Source organism: Rhinopithecus roxellana, chromosome 12 (assembly GCF_007565055.1).
Source record: "Rhinopithecus roxellana isolate Shanxi Qingling chromosome 12, ASM756505v1, whole genome shotgun sequence".
Lineage (NCBI taxonomy): Eukaryota > Metazoa > Chordata > Mammalia > Primates > Cercopithecidae > Rhinopithecus > Rhinopithecus roxellana.
This window is the reverse complement of record NC_044560.1, coordinates 131,745,995-131,767,111: the sequence shown is the minus strand read 5'-3', so window position 1 is coordinate 131,767,111 and position 21,117 is coordinate 131,745,995. Positions and strand designations below refer to the sequence as shown.

Sequence of the window (21,117 nt, the reverse complement as noted above, 5' to 3'; positions counted from 1 at the left end):
AAAAATGCCTGGCTAATTAAAAGTAATTTTTTTTTTGGCCGAGCATGGTGGCTCATGCCTGTAATCCCAACACTTTGGGAGGCTGAGGCGGATGGATCACTTGAGGTCAGGAGTTCAAGACCAGCCTGGCCAACATGGTGAAATCTTGTCTCTAGTGAAAAATACAAAAATTAGCCAGGCATGGTGGCTGGCACCTGTAATCCCAGCTACTCAGGAAGTGGGAGGCAGGAGAATCACTTGAACCCGGGAGATGGAGGTTTCAGTGAGCTGAGATCACACCATTTCACTCCAGCCTAAGTGACAAGAGTGAAACTCCAACTCAAAACAAAAAAAAATTTTTTTTGTAAGATGGGGTCTTGCTGTGTTGTCCAGGCTGGTCTGGAACTCCTGGGCTCACACAGTCCTCCCACCTCGGCCTCCCAAAGTGCTTTGATTACAGGGGTAAGCCAGAGTGCCTAGTAGTCACCCTACTTTGATGTATCAAAACAATATTAGCAAAGACCAGAGAACTTTATAATTATAGAAAGACTTTAGACCTTTAGAATTGTAGACCCTCGAACCTTAGTACTTAGTATTCACAGAGGTTTGGAACCTTAGAAGTGTTTAATCATCAGCATTAAAACTGGCAAATGGCCAGGTGCGGTGGCTCAAGCCTGTAATCCCAGCATTTTGGGAGGTCAAAACGGGCGGATCACGAGGTCAGGAGATCGAGACCATCCTGGCTAACACGGTGAAACCCTGTCTCCACTAAAAAATACAAAAAAACTAGCCGGGCGAGGTGGCTGGCGCCTGTAGTCCCAGCTACTTGGGAGGCTGAGGCAGGAGAATGGCGTAAACCCAGGAGGCGGAGCTTGCAGTGAGCTGAGATCCGGCCACTGCACTCCAGCCCTGGGCGACAGAGTGAGACTTGGTCTCAAAGAAAAAACCAAAAAAAAACAAAAAAATAAAACTGGCAAAGACCCTGAGGAGCCTCAGAGATATGGAACTTCATAATCATAAGCCTTTAAAACATGACACCCTAGCACCTTTGACCCTTGGGACCTTAACATCTTAGAAACACGGAGTGCTAGAATCGTAAAATATAGATGATCATAATCATGAATTCTTAAAACCCAAAGATCAGAATCAGTTCCCTCCAAATCTTAGAACTTTAGTAACTCAGCAGTTTGTAATCAAAGGATGGCTCTCTGATACTAAGATTTTTGGAACTTTTATTTATTTATTTATTTATTTATTTGAGCTGGAGTCTCACTCTGTTGCCCAGGCTGGAGTGCAGTGGCGCAATTATCAGCCCACTGAAACCTCCACCTCCCAGGTTCACGCGGTTCTCCCACCTCAGCCTCCTGAGTAGCTGGGACTACAGGCCCGCACCACCACGCCTGGCTAATTTTTGTATTTTTAGTTGAGGCAGGGTTTCACCATGTTGGCCAGGCTGGCCTTGAACTCCTGGGCTCGAATGATCCACCCGCCTCGGCCTCCCAAAGTGCTAGAATTACAGGCGTGAGCCATCGCGCTGGCTCAAGAAACCTGGCTGATCTAGCAACCTGTAGTCCCAGCACTTTGAGAGGCTGAGGCGGGCGGATTGCTCGAGCCCAGGAGTTTGAGACTAGCCTGGCCAACATGGTGAAACCCCGCCTCAACTAAAAATATAAGAATTAGCCAGGTGTGGTGGCGCATGCCTGTAGTTCCACCTACTCGGGAGGATGAGGTGGGAGAATCTCCTGAGCCCGGGGAAGTGGAGGCTGCAGTGAGACAAGATTGAGCCACTGCACTCCAGCCTTAGGCAACTGAGTGAGACCCTGTCTCAAAAAAATAAGAAACCTGGCCAGGCGCAGTAGTTCACGCCTGTAATCTCAGCACTTTGGGAGGCCAAGGTGGGCAGATCACTGGAGGTCGGGAGTTTGAGACCAGCCTGGCCAGCATGGCAAAACCCTGTCTCTATTAAAAATACAAAAAATAGCTGGGTCTGGTGGTGCGTGCCTGTAATCTCAGCTACTCAGGAGGCTGAGGCAGGAGAATTGCTTGAACCTGGGAGGCGGAGGTTGCAGTGAGCCAAGATCATGCCATTGTATTCCAGCTTGGGCGACAAGAGCAAAACTCCATCTCAAAAACAAACAATAACAACAAAATAATAAAAATAGAGAGAGAGAGAGAGAGAGAGAGAGAGAGAAATCTGTATGTGCCACAAAGTATGAACCAGATTCAGCTGATGGATTGCCAGCTTCGTCTGATCTAGAAACCTAGACTGATGAAAACATACACTCATGGAAACTTATAGTTATACCTTTAGAGTCTTAGAACTTTAAAAAGGTAGGAACATATCAACTTAGAATTCTAGAATTTACTAATTTAGTGTAAGTGAGTTTGTTTGTGTTTTGAGGGGAGGGGATCTCTCCACGTTGCCTAGACAGGTCTCAAACTCCTGGTCTCAACTCAGCCTTCTGAGTAGCTGGGATTACAGATGTGTGCCACCACTCCCAGTTGTAGAATTTATTATTATTATTATTATTATTATTATTATTATTATTACTATTATTTGGACTGCTGCCCAGGCTGGAGTGTGGTGATACAATCATAGCTCACTGCAACCTCCAACTCCTAGGCTCAAGCCATCCTCCCACCTTAGCCTTCCAAGTAGCTGGGACTAAGGCATGCACCACCATGCCCGGATAATTTTCTTCTTAATTTTTTGTAGAGACAGGGTCTCCCTACGTTGCCCAGGCTGATCTTGAATTCCTGGACTCAAGCGATCCTCCCACCTTGGCCTCCCAAAGTGTTGGGATTACAGGTGTGAACCACTGGAATTTATTTTATCTAGAAAATATGAATTCAGTGCCTGCTGTGTGCCTGGCCCATGCTGGACAACATGAGGGGAATAGTGGTGACTGAGGCAGCCCGGGTCCTGCCCCCATAGGGCTCATAGGTCAGTGGGAGAGAGAGATTCGGCTAGACAGTGTTGACTCAGAGGGGTCAGAGACAGGGTAGGGGAGGCACAGGCAGAGAGGTCGGGGCTGTTGACAGAGAGGCACAAGCATCAGGCTGTGATGAGGAAGCCCAAGGACTGCAGGAGCCCATAGGATGTACTTGATCCAGCCTGGAGAATCAAGGAGGACTTCTTGGAGAAGGAGAGGCCTAAGTTCAGGCCTAAAGGGTGAATTGGCATGAACACCAGAGTGAAGGGTGGAAGAGTGTTCTAGGTAGAGGGAACTGCATATGCAAGGCCTCCAAAAGTTGGGAGTGGCTTAACTGAGAAGGATACAGGTGAGGAGTAAGTGATGATGGGGGAGGAGCCAGTGGAAGCCAGATCCTTCTTTCTTTTCTTTTCTTTTCTTTTCTTTTCTTTTCTTTTCTTTTCTTTTCTTTTCTTTTCTTTTCTTTTCTTTTCTTTTCTTTTCCCTCCCTCCCTCGCGCGCTCTCTCTCTCTCTCTTTCTTTCTTTCTTTTTCCTTCTTTCCTTCTTTCTTTTTTTTCTTTCTTTTCTTTCCTCTTTCTTGACGGAGTTTCGCTCTTGTTGCCCAGGCTGGAGTGCAATGCCACAGTCTCGGCTCACTGCAACCTCTGCCTCCTGGGTTCAAGCAATTCTCCTGTCTCAGCCTCCCAAATAGCTGGGATTACAGGCACCTGTCACCTTGCCCGGCTGATTTTTATATTTTTAGTAGAGATGGGGATTTCACCATGTTGGCCAGGCTGGTCTCGAACTCCTGATTTCAGGTGACCCACCCGCCTCAGCCTTCCAAAGTGCTGGGATTACAGGCATAAGCCACTGAGCCTGGCAGAAGCCAGATCTTAAAGGGCCTTGCGGGGTACCAGGGAGCTATGGAAAGATTTTTAAGCAGAGGTGGGATATGGTAAGATGAGAATTAAGGACTCTCCAAATCTTAGAACTATGCTTCTGAGAGCATCTTGCCCAGGGAAATGTAGAAATCCCCTTTGAGATAAAAAAAAAAAAAATTCTCGGCGGGGCGTGGTGGCTCAAGCCTGTAATCCCAGCACTTTGGGAGGCCGAGACGGGCGGATCACGAGGTCAGGAGATCGAGACCATCCTGGCTAACACAGTGAAACCCCGTCTCTACTAAAAATACAAAAAAACTAGCCTGGCGAGGTGGCGGGCGCCTGTAGTCCCAGCTACTCGGGAGGCTGAGGCGGGAGAATGGCGCAAACCCAGGAGGCGGAGCTTGCAGTGAGCTGAGATCCAGCCACTGCACTCCAGTCCGGGCGACAGAGCGAGACTCCGCCTCAAAAAAAAAAAAAAAAAAAAAAATTCTCTCCAACTTGGGCAACAAAGAAAGATCCTGTATGTACAAAAATTTAAAAATTAACTGGCCACACTGGCATGTGCCTCTATCACTCTGGGGGCTGAGGCAGGAGGATCGCTTGAGCCCAGGAATTGAAGGCGGTGATCTATGATGGCACCACTGCATTCCAACCTTCCAGCTTGGGTAACAGAGTGAGATCCCACCTTAAGAAACTGTATTTTATTTTCTCTCTTTTTTTTTTTTTTCAGACGGAGTCTCGCTCTGTCGCCCAGGCTGGAGTGCAGTGGCACAATCTCGGCTCACTGCAAGCTCCACCTCCCAGGTTCACACCATTCTCCTGCCTCAGCCTCCTGAGTTGCTGGGACTACAGGCGCCCGCCACCACACCCAGCTAATTTTTTATATTTTTAGTAGAGAGGGGGTTTCACAGTGTTAGCCAGGATGGTCTCGATCTCCTTACCTCGTGATCGGCCCGCCTCGGCCTCCCAAAGTGCTGGGATTACAGGCGTGAGCCACCGCACCCGGCCACTCTTTTTTTTTGAGACAGAGTCTCGCTCTGTTGCCCAGGCTGGAGTGCAGTGGCACGATCTTGGCTCACTACAACCTCTGCCTCCTGGGTTCAAGCTGTTCTCCTTCCTCTGCCTCCTGAGTAGCTGGCATTACAGGTGCATGCCACCACGCCCGGCTAATATTTTGTATTTTTAGTAGAGATGGGTTTCACCATGTTGGCCAGGCTGGTCTTGAACTCCTGACCTCAAGTGGTCCACCTGCCTTGGCCTCTCAAAGTGCTGGGATTATAGGCGTGAGCCACGTCCGGCCTGTGCAATTTTCATAAATGCTCGCAAATGCACAACTCTGCTTAAATCTCCCATGCTTAGGGTTCACATATAGCTCTACAAGTAAAACACATTTGTAGAGGAACTCGAGACCCCAAACTAGTAACATTCAGCTTAATGGTAACTTCATGATGCTGCTCTCCTGCTGAAACCACCTGGCCGCTCAAAGTGCAAATATGATGTGGACCACTATGCTGCATTTCTTTTGCATCCCTTTGCCCAGCTCTCTCATGGTTTTTCTCCCTCTTTTATTTTGAGGCAGAGTCTCGCTCTGTCACCCAGGCTGGAGTGCAGTGGTGCGATCACGGCTCACTGCAGCCTCGACCTCCCAGGTCGCCTGTAATCCTAGCACTGAGGCTGAGATGGGAGCATCACTTGAGCCCAGGAGTGAGCAACATGGTGAGACCCTGTCTCTGTCAATTTTTTCGAAATTAAGGAAAATTGTTTGGATCCCACATTCAGTGTGTTCTCTACTCACCCTCCACAGTTTGTGGCTCACTACTGTCACTGACCTGTGTGAGGCTTCTCTCCAATTCTCTTTTATTTCCAAATCTCAAATCAATTTCTTCTTCCCTGTGGGCAACCACTGACATTATTTTGTTTTGTTTTTTAAATAAAGATGGAGTCTTGCTCTGTTGCCCAGGCTGGTCTTGAACTCCTGGGCCCAAGCACTCCTCCTACCTTGACCTCCCAAAGTGTTGGGAAGCCACTGCTTCTGACCTCATTCAGATAGTTTTTAATGTGGATCTTTTTCTTTGCATGAGGATAATTTTGCAAAATGTGCATTGCTAATGAGTAAGCATATATCATATATATATTTTTAACTTTTTATTATTAAAGTAGTTCATGCACACAGAATGGCAGAAAAATCATGCCAGTATTTCCACAAATGAGTAGTCTCTCTTTTTTTTTTTTTTTTTTTTTGAGACGGAGTCTCGCTCTGTCGCCCAGGCTGGAGTGCAGTGGCGCAATCTCGGCTCACTGCAAGCTCTGCCTCCCGGGTTCACGCCATTCTCCTGCCTCAGCCTCCCGAGTAGCTGGGACTACAGGCGCCCGCCACTGCGCCAGGCTAATTTTTTGTATTTTTAGTAGAGACGGGGTTTCACCATGGTCTCGATCTCCTGACCTTGTGATCCGCCCGTCTTGGCCTCCCAAAGTGCTGGGATTACAGGCGTGAGCCCCCGCGCCCGGCCCACAAATGAGTACTCTCTTGTAACCAGCGCCCATGTTAAAAAACAGAATATACAACGGGGTGTGGGGACTCATGCCTGTAATCCAAGTGCGTTGGGACACCAAGGCACGATGATCACTTGAGACCAGGAGTTCAAGACCAGTCTGGGCAACATAGAGAGACCCCATATCTAAAAAAAAAAAAAAAAAAAAAAAAAAAAAAAAATTTTTAAATTATCTAGGCGGGGCTAAGTGCAGTGGCTCACGCCTGTAATCCCAGAACTTTAGGAGGCTGAGGTGGGTGGATCATGAGGTCAGGAGATCGAGACCATCCTGGCTAACACGGTGAAACCCTGTCTCTATTAAAAATACAAAAAATTAGCCGGGTGTGGTGGTGGGTGCTTGTAGTCCCAGCTACACGGGAGGCTAAGGCAAGAGAATGGCATGAACCTGAGAGGTGGAGCTTGCAGTGAGCAGAGATCAAGCCACCGCACTCCAGCCCAGGTGGGAGAGGGAGACTCCGTCTCAAAAAAAAAAAAAAATTAGCTGGGTGTGGTGGCATGAGCCTGTAGTCCTAGCTACCCAAAAGACTGAGGTGAGAAGATTGCTTGAGCCCAGGAGTTCCAGGCTGCAGTGACCTAAGAAGGTGCCACTGCCCTCCAGCCTGGGCAACAGAATGAGATACCATCTTTAAAAAACAAACAGAATGTGACATATGACAGACCCAGAAAAGCATCCTCATGCCACCTCCCTATCACTATAGTCCAAGGGCATACTCTTTTAACTTCTAACAGCTCAGCTTCATTTTGCTGGTGTTTTAACTTTATGTAAATCAAATAATGCATTGTGTGCTGTTTTGTGTCTGGCTTTATTCACTCAACATTATGCCTGTGGGAGATGCATCCATGTCTCCCTGTGATTGTGGGTTGGTCCTTCTCCTTGCTGTATAGTGTGCCACGGTGTGAATGTACCACAGTTTGTTTATGGATTCACCTGTCCATGAGCATTTGGATTGCTGCTAGTTTGGGGCTACTATAAATGGTGGTGTTGGGCCAGACATGGTGGCTCACGCCCGTAATCCTAGCACTTTGGGGGGCCAAGGCGGGCGGATGACTTGAGGCCAGGAGTTCAAGACCATCCTGAGCAATACAGTGAGAACCTATCTCTACTAAAAATACAAAAAAAATGTGCTGGGTATGGTGGTGCATGCCTGTAATCCCAGCGACTCAAGACGCTGAGGCAGGAGAAGTGCTTTGACCCAGGAGGCGGAGGTTGCAGGGAGCCAAGATAGTGCCACTGGACTCTAGCCTGGATGACAGAGTGAGACTCTGTCTTAAATAAATAAATACATAAAATAAATGGTGGTGTTCTCAAGTTTCTAGTACCCATTTTTGGTGGGCATAAGCGCTTGTTTCTGGTGGTTTACACCCACCCAAGAGTGAAGATGTCCAATCACAGAGTAAGGGTATGTATTTTGTTTTATATGTATATGTATTTGTTGTTGTTAATTGAGACGAAGTCTCGCTATGTTGCTCAGGCTGGTCTCCAACTCCTGGGCTCAAGCAGTCCTCCTGCCTTGGCCGCCCAAAGTGTTTGGATTATAGGCGTGAGCCATGCGCCCCGCCAAGTGACTGTATATCTAACTTTAGTAGAGACTGCCAGTTTGTATCATTTTATATTCCCACTAGCAGTGTACCAGAGATTCAGTTGCTGTGCACCCCACCCTTGTGATGGTCGGTCTTTTTTTTTCTTTTCTTTTCTTTTTTTTTTTTTTTTGAGACAGAGTCTCACTCTGTCACCCAGGCTGGAGTGTAGTGGCGCGATCTTGGCTCACTGCAAGCTCCGCCTCCTGAGTTCAAGCAATTCTCCTGTCTCAGCCTCCCATGTAGCTGGGATTACAGGCACCCACCACCACACCCAGCTAATTTTTGTATGTTTAGTAGAGACGGGGTTTCGCCATGTCGGCCAGGCTGGTCTCGAACTCCTGACCTCAGGTGATCCGCCTGCCTCGGCCTCCCAAAGTGCTGGGATTACAGGCATGAGCCACCGTGCCTGGCTGATGGCCAGTCTTTTTAGTTTTAGCCATTCCAGTGGCTGTGCATTCTGCTGTGGTTTTACTTAGCATTTTCCTGATGACTAAGAACAACGAAGAAGGTGAAGCATATTTTCATACATTTATTGCCCATTCAGATATCCTTTTGCGAGATGCCCATTCAGGTCTTTTTTTTTTCTTTTGAGATGGAGTCTTGCTCTGTTGCCCAGGCTGGAGTGCCACGGCATGATCTTGGCTCACTGCAACCTCCACCTTCCGGGTTCAAGTGTTTCTCCTGCCTCAGCCTCCTGAGTAGCTGGGATTACAGGTGTGCGCTACCACACCAGGCTAATTTTCGTATTTTCAGTAGAGACAGGGTTTCACCATGTTGGTCAGTCTGGTCTCAAACCTCCCAAAGTGCTGGGATTACAGGCATGAGCCACCGAGCCTGGCCCCATTCAAATCTTTTGCCCATTTTCTTATTAATTTGTCTGCCTCTTTCTGATGTGTTTGGAGGAATGCAAGTACGTAAGCAGATGTATGTGTTGTCAATGTTTTCACCCACTCTGTGGCTTATCTTTTCACTGGCTTAACAGGGTCTTTGATAAACAGATTTTTTTTCTTTCTTTCTTTTTTTTTTTTTTTTGAGACAGGATCTCACTCTGTTTCCCAGGCTAGAGTGCAGTGGCTCAGTTTCTGCTCACTGCAGCCTCAACCCTCAACCTAACCTCCCAGGCTTAAGAGATCCTCCCACCTCAGTCCCCTGAGTAGCTGGGATTACAGGTACGGGCCACCATGCCTGGCTAATTTTTGCATTTTTAGTAGAGACGGGGTTTCGCCATCTTGCCCAGAATTGTCTGAAACTCTTGACTTCAAGTGATCAGCCCGCCTCGGCCTCCCAAAGTGCTGGGATTAGAAGTGTGTGCGACAGTGCCCAGCCTGATGAACAAGATATCTTAATTTGAATGTGGTATAATTTAATAATTATTTAGCAATCATTTCCTGTATGGCTAACATTATTTGTGTCTTGTTTAAGAAATCTTTGTCTATTCCAAGGCTATGGAAATGTCCTTGATGTTTTCTTCTGAAAACCTAATTTTTCTTTTCTTTTTTTTTTTTTTGAGACGGAGTCTCGCTTTGTCACCCTGGCTAGAGTGAGGTGGCATGATCTCGGCTCACTGCAACCTCCACCTTCCGGGTTCAAGCGATTCTCCTGCTTCAGCCTCCCCAGTAGCTGGGACTACAGGCGCATGCCACCACGCTCGGCTAATTGTTGTATTTTTAGTAGAGACAGGGTTTTGCCGTGTTGGCCAGGCTCATCTTAAACTCCTGATCTCAAGTGATTCTGCCACCTCAGCCTCCCAAAGTGCTGGAATTACAGGCGTGAGCCACTGCACCTGGCCTAAAAGCCTTATTTTAGTCCTTTCACATTTGGATTTGTAAGCGGAATGAAATTTATTTGTATATATTATTGTGTACAGTGCAGGTCAGTTTGTTTTCGTCCCCCATATGGATATCAGTTGACTCAGGTCCATTTATTTATCCTTTCCCTACTGAACTGCAATGTTGCTTTGTCATAAATCTGAGAGCCACTTATCTATGGGTTTCTGCATGCAGGTATTGCTATAACTGATACAAGTTTTATCATGTTCCAGATTGCATTCTTTGCTTTTTTTCTTTTTTTTTTGAGACAGAGTCTCGCTGTGTCTCCCAGGCTGGCATGCAGCGGCACAATCTCGGCTCACTGCAACCTCCGCCTCCTGGGTTCAAGTGATTCTCCTGCCTCAGACTCCGGAGTATCTGGGATTACAGGCGCACACCACCATACCTGGCTAATTTTTGTATTTTTAGTAGAGACGGGGTTTCACCATGTTGGCCAGGCTGGTCTCGAACTTCTGACCTCAGGTGATCCATCTGCCTCGGCCTCCCAAATTGCTGGGATTATGGCTGTGAGCCACCACGCCTGGCCACATTATTATTATTTTTTTTTTTTCAGAACTCTGCCGTAAGACTCATCCATGTGTCTCTGAGTGCATTTGTTTATTTATTGATTTTTAAGACAGGGTCTTGCTTTGTCACCCAGGCTGGAGTGCAGTGGTGTGATCTCGGCTCACTGCAACCTCTAACTCCTGGCCTCAAGCGATCCTCCCACGTCATCCTCTCCAGTACTACAGGTACTGCAGAACTGCAGGTGCACTCCACCATGCCTGGATAATTTCTATATTTTTGTAGATAGAGACAAAACCCAGGTTCTCCCCTGGGTTCGAATTCTTGGGCTCAAGCAATCCTTCCACCTTGGCCTCCCAACGTGCTGAGATTACAGGACCATAATGAACCAGTGCACCCGGCCAAATTAAAGTCTTATCCTAAGGAAATGTGTTTCACTTGTGATTGTTATTGGAGAATAAGTTATTGGAGAAGAATGTATAAATGGTAAAAAGCTGGGCGTAATAGTACTTGCCTATAGTCCTAGCTACTTGGGAGGCTAAGGGTGGGAGGATCATTTGAGCCCAGGAGTTTGAGACCAGCCTGGACAACATAACAAGACCCCCATCTCTCCAAAAAGTAAAAATGAAAAACATAGCCAGCTGTGGTGGTGCACGCCTGTAGTCCCCTCAGGAGGCTGAGTTGGGAGTGTCCCTTGAGCCTAGGAGGTCAAGGCTGCAGTAAGCCATGATCATGCCTCTGAACTACCGCCTGAGTGACAGAGTGGGACTGTCTCAAAAAATAAATAAATAAATAAAATAAATAAATAAATAAATAAAAGAACTCAATATAAGCACAATAGCAGACAGAGGAAACTTGTCATTTGGCCTGGAGTATTTTCGTTTGTTTGTTTGTTTGTTTTGAGACAGGTTCTCCTTCTCTTGCCCAGGCTAGAATGCAGTGGTGCGATCATGGCTCACTGCAGCCCCAAACTCCCAGGCTCAAGCGATCCTCCCACCTCAGCCTTCTGAGCAGCTGGCACCACAGGTGCACACTCACCATGCCTAGCTATTACTTTTTTTTTTTTTTAAGAGATGGGAGCCTCACTATATTGCCCAGTCTGGTCTCAAACTCCTGGGCTCAAGTGATCCTTCCACCTTGGCCTTCCAAAGTGTTTAGATTACAGGTGTGAGTCACCTCGCCCAACCTGGCCAGGAGTCTTGAAACCCCAAAGGTATCTGTGTCAGTTACGGTCCTGGCAGGAAGTAGATGGCATCCCACAAAGGGGTAAAGTTGGGGCAAGTTTAATGAAGGGACTATTGACATAGGGGTGGGCAGGATTGAGGGAACCTACAAGGGCAGCGGGGACCCGCAGCGTGCAGAGAAGGGAGCAGTGAGAGAGGAGAGAGACGTCACCAGCAGGAGCTGGGGATGTACGGAAAGAAACCAGGCACTGCCAGGAGCAAGTCAGGCAGGGAGGGAGGGAGCAGGAAGGAACAAAGCCCTTGACTCCTCTGATCTCCTGCTGGCCAAACCCAGTTGGAAGTCTGAGGGGCTCTGAGGGTTGGGGAGTCCATTCATACAGTCCACACTGGCCAGCCTCCCTGGACCCACCACAGCACGGGGAAGAGGAGTGGAGGGTGGCACCAGAGGGGGAAACAGAAGACCCCTACACAGTAAACACACCAACATGGTCAACATTCAACGTCATCTCAGGTCAGCGCAACACTCTGAGATTTTTTTTTTTGAGAGTCTTGCTGTTACCTAGGTTGGAGTGCAATGGCGCAATCTCGGCTCACTGCAGCCTCCACCTCCCAGGCTCAAGTGATTCTCCTGTCTCAGCCTCGAGTAGCCAGGATTACAGGCACGCATCACCACGCATGGCTAATTTTTGTATTTTTTGGTAGAGAGAGGATTTCATCATGTTGGCCAGCTGGTCTCAAACTCCTGACCTCAAGTGATCCGCCCACCTAGGCCTCCCAAAGTGCTGGGATTACAGGCATGAGCCACCATGCCCAGCCCCATGACAATGCTTTTTGTTTTGTGATTTCATTTTGATGATACCCAAAGAAAGTGAATAGAAACTGATCCTGGGCTGGGTGCAGTGGCTCACACCTGTAAGCCCAGCACTTTGGGAGGCTGAGGCAGGAGGATTGCTTGAGCCCAGGAGTTTGAGACCAGCCTGGGCAACATGGCAAGATCCTGTCTCTATAAAAAATACAAAAATTAGTCAAGTGTGGTGACGTGCGCCTGTAGTCCCAGCTACTGGGGAGGCTGAGGTGGGAGGATTACCTAACCCAGGGAGGTTGAGGCTTCACTGAGCCATGATCATGCCACTGCTCTCCAGAGCCTGGGTGACAGAGTGAGGCATAGAAAGAAAGAACGAAATTGAGAAAGAATGAAAGAATGAACAAAAGAAAGAAAGAGAGAAAGAGAAAGGGAGAAAGTTAGAAAGAGAGAGAAAAAGAGAGAAAGAGAGGGAGGGAGGGAAGGAAGGAAGAAAGGAAGGAGAAAGAAAGAAAGAGAGAGAGAGAAAGAAAGAAAAGAAAAGAAAGGAAGGAAGGAAGGAAGGAAGGAAGGAAGGAAGGAAGGAAGGAAGGAAGGAAGGAAGGAAGGAAGGAAGGAAGGAAGGAAGGAAGGAAGGAAGGAAGGGCCGGGCACGGTGGCTCAAGCCTGTAATCCCAGCACTTTGGGAGGCCGAGATGGGTGGATCATGAGGTCAGGAGATCGAGACCATCCTGGCTAATACGGTGAAACCCCCGTCTCTACTAAAAAAATACAAAAAACTAGCCGGGCGAGGTGGCGGGCGCCTGTAGTCCCAGCTACTCTGGTGGCTGAGGCAGGAGAATGGCGTGAACCCAGGAGGCGGAGCTTGCAGTGAGCTGAGATCTGGCCACTGCACTCCAGCCTGGGCGGCAGAGCGAGACTCCGTCTCAAAAAAAAAAAAAAAAAGAAAGAAAGAAAGAAAAAAGAAATTGATCCTGGACCATCTTAATGGCAACTTCACAAAGGATGATACCCCTGTGTGTGTGTGTGTGTGTGTGTATGTGTGTGTGTGTATATATATATATATATATATATATATATATATAATTATTTTTTGAAACAGGGTTTCACTCTGTTGCCCAGGTTGAAGTGTAGTGTTGCAACAATGGCTCACTGAAGTCTCAGCCTCCTGGGCACAAGGCATTCTGCCATCTCAGCCTCCTGAGTCGCTAGGACTATAGGCACAGGCCACCATGCCTGGCTAAGTTTTAATTAATTAATTATTATTATTATTATTTTTTTTTTGAGACGGAGTCTTGCTCTGCCACCCAGGCTGGAGTGCAGTGGCCGGATCTCAGCTCACTGCAAGCTCCGCCTCCTGGGTTTACGCCATTCTCCTGCCTCAGCCTCCCAAGTAGCTGGGACTACAGGCGCCCGCCTCGTCGCCCGGCTAGTTTTTTGTATTTTTTAGTAGAGACAGAGTTTCACCGTATTAGCCAGGATGGTCTCGATCTCCTGACCTCGTGATCCGCCCGTCTCGGCCTCCCAAAGTGCTGGGATTACAGGCTTGAGCCACCGCGCCCGGCCAATTTTTTTTTTTTGAGACAAAGTTTTACTCTTGTTTCCCGGGCTGGAATACAATGCGTGATCTCAGCTCACTGCGACCTCCGCCACCCAGGTGCAAGTAATTCTCCTGCCTCAGCCTCCTGAGTAGCTGGGATTACAGGCGCCTGCCACCACGCCTGGCTAATTTTTATGTTTTTAGTAGAGACGGGGTTTTACCATGTTAGCCAGGCTGGTCTCGAACTCCTGACCTCAGGTGATCCACCCACCTTGGCTTCCTGAAGTGCTCTGATTACAGGCGTGAGCCACCACACCTGGCCTGATTTTTAATTTTTTACATAAATGGGGTCTTGCTTATGTTGCTGAGGCTGGTGTGAAACTCCTGGCCTCAAGCAATCCTCCTGCCTTGGCCTCCCAAAGTGCTGGGATTATGGGCATGAGCCACCATGCCTGGCCTGATTTTTCTATTCCTGATTACAGTCTTGTCAGCATGGAGCAAGAGTTGAGAACTGAAATGCCCACCAAGACCAGATGGGCTGCATATGCTGAGAGAACTGGGACCTCCTGTAAGAGGGCAGCACCCACACAGCCCCCGCAATGGCAGCCTGGCAGGAATGGAGGTCCAGGGTTGCCCTATCGTGTGATATTTCATGAGAAGCCAAAAATCTAAATTTTTTAAAGACAAAATCTTCCTATTTTAAAATGTTGGCAACCGATTTACATTTTTATAAAACGCAGTAGGGGTGCAACCAAATATATCTCCGAGGCTGGGCACAATGGCCCATGCCTGTATCCCAGCACTTTGGGAGGCTGAGGCGGGCAGATCACCTGAGGTCAGGAGTTCGAGACCAACCTGACCAACATGGAGAAACCCTGTCTCTACTAAATATACAAAATTAGCTGGGCGTAGTGGCACATGCCTGTAATCCCAGCTACTCAGAGGCTGAGGGAGGATAATTGCTTGAACCTGGGAGGTGGAGGTTGCAGTGAGCCAAGATTACACCACTGCACTCCAGCCTGGAAGACAGAGGGAGACTCCATCTCAAAAAAAATTTATATATATATATGTGTGTATGTGTATATATATATGTGTGTATGTATATATACACACACACACACAGACACACACACACATGCACACACATACATACCCACCCCTACCTCTCTCAAGTATAAGATCCCAAAATCAATGATTCCCCAGAATCCATTGAAGAAAGCCAAATCTAGCCCAAATCCTTCTTTTTGCAAATGTGAAAACTGGGGTCCAAAGAGGGGAGATGACCTTGAGAAGTCACCTGGCCAGTTATTAATAGAGACAAGGCGGAACCCAGTTGTCCTCATTCTGGTACCACCCTGGGGATGCACTAAAATTCCACTTTCGCTGTAGTACTAGCCAAAATCTGCTATTTGGTGTGGGCATCATTTGTTAGAAGGCAGAGGAATAAATACTCAATTTAGCATCTTTTCTGCCATCACTTCCTCAGGTATGATTGATGATCGTATTAACGTAGGGTACCATCTTATCTAAACAGCACAAAACCCACATTGACACAAACAAGATACTTCCTTTGCATTTACTGTTAATATTTGCATATTCATTTTCAAACTAGAGGTAAACATTCAAGGTGCAATTTAAAGTTAAAAAATACAGATAAGTAAATGTATATTTTCTACTGCTAGAGTAAAAAGCAATACTTTTTAAAAAATTTGTATTTTTAATTTTAGTAGGTACATAGTAGTTATATATATTTATGGGATAGATGCTTTTGTGTTGCAGACAATCCAATTATACTCTTTTAATTATTTTAAAATGTGCAATCAGGCCAGGTGCAGTAGCTCATACCTGTAATCCCAGCACTTTGGGAGGCGGAGGCGGGTGGATCACTTGAGTCCCAGAGTTTGAGACAAGCCTGGGCAACATGGCTAAACCCTGACTCTTCTAAAAATACAAAAATTAGCCGGGTGTGGTGGTGCATGCCTGTAGTCCCAGCTATTCACAAAGCTGAGGTGGAAGGATGGCTTGAGCCCGGGAGGCAGAGATTGCAGTGAGCCATGATCTCACACCACTGCACTCCAGCCTGGATTTGATACAGGGCAGACCCTGTATCAAAAAAAAAAAAGAGAAAGACAAGTACAATTAAATTATTATTGAATGTAATCACCCTTTTGTACTGATATCAAATGCTAGACCTTATTCATTCTTTCCATATTTTGTACCCATTAACCATCACCCCTTCCCTTCACCCCACTATTGATAATATTACCAAGGTAAATTTTATGAAAAAGGAAATTATTGAGAGATTTCAAATGGTTAAAGGGGAAATAGACTGGAAATACACATCTTTATTCCTGAATTAATAGAAAACTTAATATTAATAGGAAACAATATTATTTAGTAATGGGATTTTAACAGTAACCGTACAGGCTAAGCGGCCAAAAATCGACTTAACAGTACAGTGGCTTAATGGAGAAGCTATTTCTCCCTCCCAGATAACCTCGAGATGAGCAACCCAGTTAGCAGGAAGACTTAGCTCAGAGAGGTCAGTGTAGATTCCTGGTTAATTTCTTTTTTTTTTTTTTTTTTTTTTTTTTTTTTGAGGCGGAGTCTCGCTCTGTCGCCCGGACTGGAGTGCAATGGCCAGATCTCAGCTCACTGCAAGCTCCGCCTCCCGGGTTTACGCCATTCTCCTGCCTCAGCCTCCCGAGTCGCTGGGACTACAGGCGCCCGCCACCTCGCCCGGCTAGTTTTTGTATTTTTAGTAGAGACGGGGTTTCACCGTGTTAGCCAGGATGGTCTCGATCTCCTGACCTCGTGATCCGCCCGTCTCGGCCTCCCAAAGTGCTGGGATTACAGGCTTGAGCCACCGCGCCCGGCCTAATTTCATCTTATGTTCTGCAGACCTTGACCTTGATTTTCCAGTTTATGGGAGTCAGGGGAAGAAAGAGGAAGGCCAGGCAGCAATTTTCTTTTTCTCTTTTAAGCTTTTATTTATTTATTTTTTGAGACAGAGTCTTGCTCTGTCACCCAGGCTGGAGTGCAATGGCGTGATCGCCGCTCACTGCAACCTCCGCCTCCCGGGTTCAAGCAGTTCTGCCTCAGCCTCCCGAGTACCTGGGATTAGAGGCGCCCGCCATCACACCCGGCTAATTTTTGTTTTTCTGGTAGAGATGGGGTTTCACCATGTCAGCCAGGCTGGTCTCAAACTCCTGACCTCAGGTGATCCACCTGCCTCAGCCTCCCAAAGTGCTGGGATTACAGGCATGAGCCACCGTGCCTGGCCTAAACTTTATTATTTATTTATTTAGTTATTGGAGGCAGAGTCTCACTCTGTAGCCCAGGCTGGAGTGCAGTGTCACGATCTCAGCTCACTGCAACCTCCACCTCCCTGGTTCAAGCGATTCTTGTGCCTCAGACTCCTGAGTAGCTGAGATTACAGGCGTGTGCCACTAAGTCCTGCTAGTTTTTTCTATTTTTAGTAGAGACAGGGTTTCGCCAAGTTGCCCAGGCTGGTCTCAAACTCCTGAGCTCAGTCTATCCACCTGCCTTGGCCTCCCAAAGTGCTAGGATTACATGTGTGAGTCACTGTGCCCGGCCTTTTAAAAACTTTAAATGATGAAATAATTACAGATTCATAGGAAGTCGCAAAGATAGTACAGATGACAAAAGGCATGTAACTGGCTGGGTATGGTGGCTTGAGCCTGTAATCTCAGCACTTTGGGAAGCCTAGGTGGGAAGACTGCTTGAGCACAGAAGGTTGAGACCAGCCTGGGCAACATTGCAAGACCCTCGTCTCCACAAAAATAAAACAAAAAAATCAGCCGGGCATAGTGGCATCTGCCTGTAACCCCAGCTACTCAGGAGGCTGAGGTGGGAGGATTGCATAAGCCTGAGAGGTTGAGGCTGCAGTGAGCCATGATTGTGGCACTGCACTCCAGCCTGGGTGACAGAGAGGGATTATGACTCCAAAAAAAAAGTAATTCTACTAAAAAATGTCCAAAAGATTTGAATAGATATTTCTCCAAAGATATACAACTGTCTGATAAGAGCATGAAAAGATACACAATTTCACTTGTCATTAGGGAAGTGCAAAAGAAAACCACAATGAGGTACCACTTCACACTGACTAGGATGGCCATAGTAAAAAAAAAAAAAAAAAAAAAAGGGAGGGGAAATGACTAAGCACAGTGGGGCTAACATCTGTAATCCCAGCACTTTGGGAGGCCAAGTTGGGTGGATTGCTTGAGCCCTGGAGTTTGAGACCAGCCTGGGCAACATAGTGAGACCCCTGTCTCTACACCAATACAAAAATTAGCCAGGCCTGATGGCATGCCTCTGTCGTCCCAGCTACTTGGGAGGCTGGGATGGGAGGATCACCTGAGGCTGGGAGGCAGAGGTTGCAATGAGCCAAGATCGCACCATTGCACTCCAACCTGGGCAATGAAGTGAGACCCCCATCTCAAGGGGAAAAAAAAGGAGGGGTTGGGAAATAGCAAGTGTTGGCAAGGATTTGGAGCCTTCACACATTGCTGGTATAGCAACTTTTTAAAAAAAATTTTTTACTTTTTCTGAGACAGGGACTGGCTCTGTCACCCTTGCTGGAGTGCAGTGGCATGAGCACAGGTCACTGCAGCCTTGACCTCCTCAGCTTAAGCGATCCTCCTGCCTCAGCCACTCAAGGAGCTGGGACTACAGGGGCATGCCACCCTGCCTGGCTAATTTTTTGTATTTTTTTTGTAGAGACAGAGTCCTCACCATGTTGTACAGGCAGGTCTCAAACTCCTGAACTCCAGCAATCCACCCACCTTGGCCTCCCAAAGTGCTGGGATTACAGGCATGAGCCACCATGCCTGGCCTATGGTGCAGCTACTTTGGAAAACAGTTTGACAGTTCCTTAAGGCTGGGCACGATGGCTCATGCCTGTAATCCCAGCACTTTGGGAGGCTGAGGCCATGGCTGTATTTATCCGTGTCCCCACTGAACTGAGCTCTGTGAGGGCCCTGTCTGTATTCACAGAGTCTTTAACAGGCACAGAGTGTGTGTTTGAATATTTATTAAATGAATGAATGACTACAGCCAACTGGGGTCACAAGTGGGGAAGGCTTCCTGTACAAGTGACATCTCAGGAAAACTTCAAGGGACAGGAAGGTTGTCACCAGGTGGGTGGCAGAGGGTAGGGGAAGGCATCTCAAGTAGGAGGAGACATGGCTGCTGAGGATGGACTCTCTTTTCTTTTTTTTTTTTTTTGAGACGGAGTCTTGCTCTGTCGCCCAGGCTGGAGTGCAGTGGTGTGATCTCGACTCACTGCAACCTCTGTCTCCCTGGTTCAAGCAATTCTCCTGCCTCAGTCTCCCGAATGGCTGGAATTACAGGCGTGCACCACCACGCCCGGCTAAGTTTTTTTTGTATTTTTAGTAGAGGCAGGGTTTCACCATATTGGCCAGGCTGGTCTTGAACCCCTGACTTTGTGATCTGCCCCTCTCGGCCTTCCAAAGTGCTGGGATTACAGACGTGAGCCACCGCGCCCGGCCGACTCACTCTTTTTTTTTTTTGTTCGTTTTTGAGGTGCAGTCTTGCTCTGTCGCCCAGGCCTGAGTGCAGTGAGGCGATCTTGGCTCACTGCAGCCTCCACCTCCCAGGTTCAAGCAATTCTCCTGCCTCAGCCTCTCCAGTAGCTGGGATTATGGGGGCGCCCGCCACCATGTCCGGCTGCTTTTTGTATTTTTAGTAGAGACAGGGTTTCACCATGTTGGCCGGGCTGGTCTTGAACTCTTACCTCAAGTGATCCGCCTGTGAGGGGGGACTCTTGCAGGGAGCTGGGCCTGAGCAGGCTTGGCTTGCGGAGGGCTGGGGTGAAGATGGAAGCGCCTGGGAGGCTCATCAGGGCCTGTCCTCCAGATGAAAGGGAAGCCGTGCAGAAGAAAACCTTCACCAAGTGGGTGAACTCGCATCTCGCCCGCGTGGGCTGCCACATCGGGGACCTCTATGTGGACCTCCGGGACGGCTTCGTGCTCACGCGGCTCCTGGAAGTGCTCTCTGGGGAGCAGCTGGTGAGGGGGCCTGAAGGGCTGGGGCAGGGGTCCTCCCTGGGGTCTCAGGCTGGGGTTGGGCTTCTGTGGAAGGGCTGAACTGCAAGCAGGGGCCTGGCTCATGGGCGGGTGGAGCGTGCTAGAAGGGCCCTGTGGGTAAGAGGTCCCTCTACACGGGTGTGTGGGGCTGTGGCGCTGGGGCGGAGCTTGGTTGTGAGAAACCTGGAGGGGTGGCTGGAACCGAAGCTACAGTAGCCCCGCTAGCTACAGTTGCGAGGCGGGGCTTCGGTGGAAGGGGAGGCGCTCTGTTGCAAAGGGCAGGGCTATTAGATAAGGGAGGAGTTTTGTTAGAAGGGACTGGCCTGGGTTATGAGCTAGCAGGGGCATGGCTATAAAACAGTGGCAGAACTGTGTTGTGGGTTGGGGGAGTCGGTAGTGGATGAAGGTGTGGGGCTCTAGGCTAAGGGGCAGTGTTCCTTAGTAGGGTGACACCTAGGTCCTGGGTGTCTAGGGACGCAGACGGTGTCCTGGGATGTGGCTTGTTGTATTAGTTGGGGCTGTGTCTCTGGGCTTGAATGGGGTTTCATCTAAAAGCATGGAATTCTGGAGCCTTCAGGGACTTGTGAGGGGCATGGCGATAGAATAGGAACAAACAGCCAGGTGTGGTGGCTCATGCCTGTAATCCTAGCACTTTGAGGGGCCAAGGCGGGAGGAACACTTGAGCCCAGGAGTTTCAGACCAGCCTGGACAACATAATGAGACCCCCGTCTCTACTGTTTCTTTCTTTCTTTCTTTCTTTCTTTCTTTCTTTCTTTCTTTCTTTCTTTCTTTCTTTCTTTCTTTCTTTCTTTCTTTCTTTCTTTCTTTCTTTCTTTCTTTCTTCTTTCCTTCCTTCCTTCCTTCCTTCCTTCCTTCCTTCCTTCCTTCCTTCCTTCCTTCCTTCCTTCCTTCCTTCCTTCCTTCTTTTTTGTTTTGTTTTGTTTTGTTTTTAAATTAGCCAGGCGTGGTAGCGTGAGCCTGTAGTCCCAAGTACCCAAGAGATTGAGGTGAGAGGATTGCTTGAGCCTGGGAGGTCGGTAGGCTGCCGTGGGCCATGATTGCACCATAGCTCTCCACTCTGGGCGAGAAGGCGAGACTCTGTTTCTCTCTCTTTTTTCTTAATTGTTTTTTTTTTTTTTTTTTTTTTTTAATGGATACGAGGTCTCACTATGCTTCCCAGGCTGGTCTAGAACTCCCGGACTCATGCGATCCTCCAGTCTTGGCCTCCCAAAGTGCTGGGATTTCAGGCGTGAGCCACCGCACCTGGCACAGACCCTCTCTCAT

The 21,117-nt window shown here is 48.0% G+C and overlaps 1 protein-coding gene across 1 annotated transcript in view; it reads left to right on the top strand.

Annotated features, from left to right (window-relative positions):
- The window catches only part of SPTBN4 (spectrin beta, non-erythrocytic 4), a 119,288-nt gene that overhangs the window by 7,801 nt on the left and 90,370 nt on the right, over positions 1-21,117 (top strand). Inside the window, exon 3 of the mRNA XM_010380845.2 lies at positions 19,664-19,815. Coding sequence (XP_010379147.2) covers positions 19,664-19,815 — 152 coding nt within the window. The remainder of the gene's footprint in view (positions 1-19,663; positions 19,816-21,117) is intronic.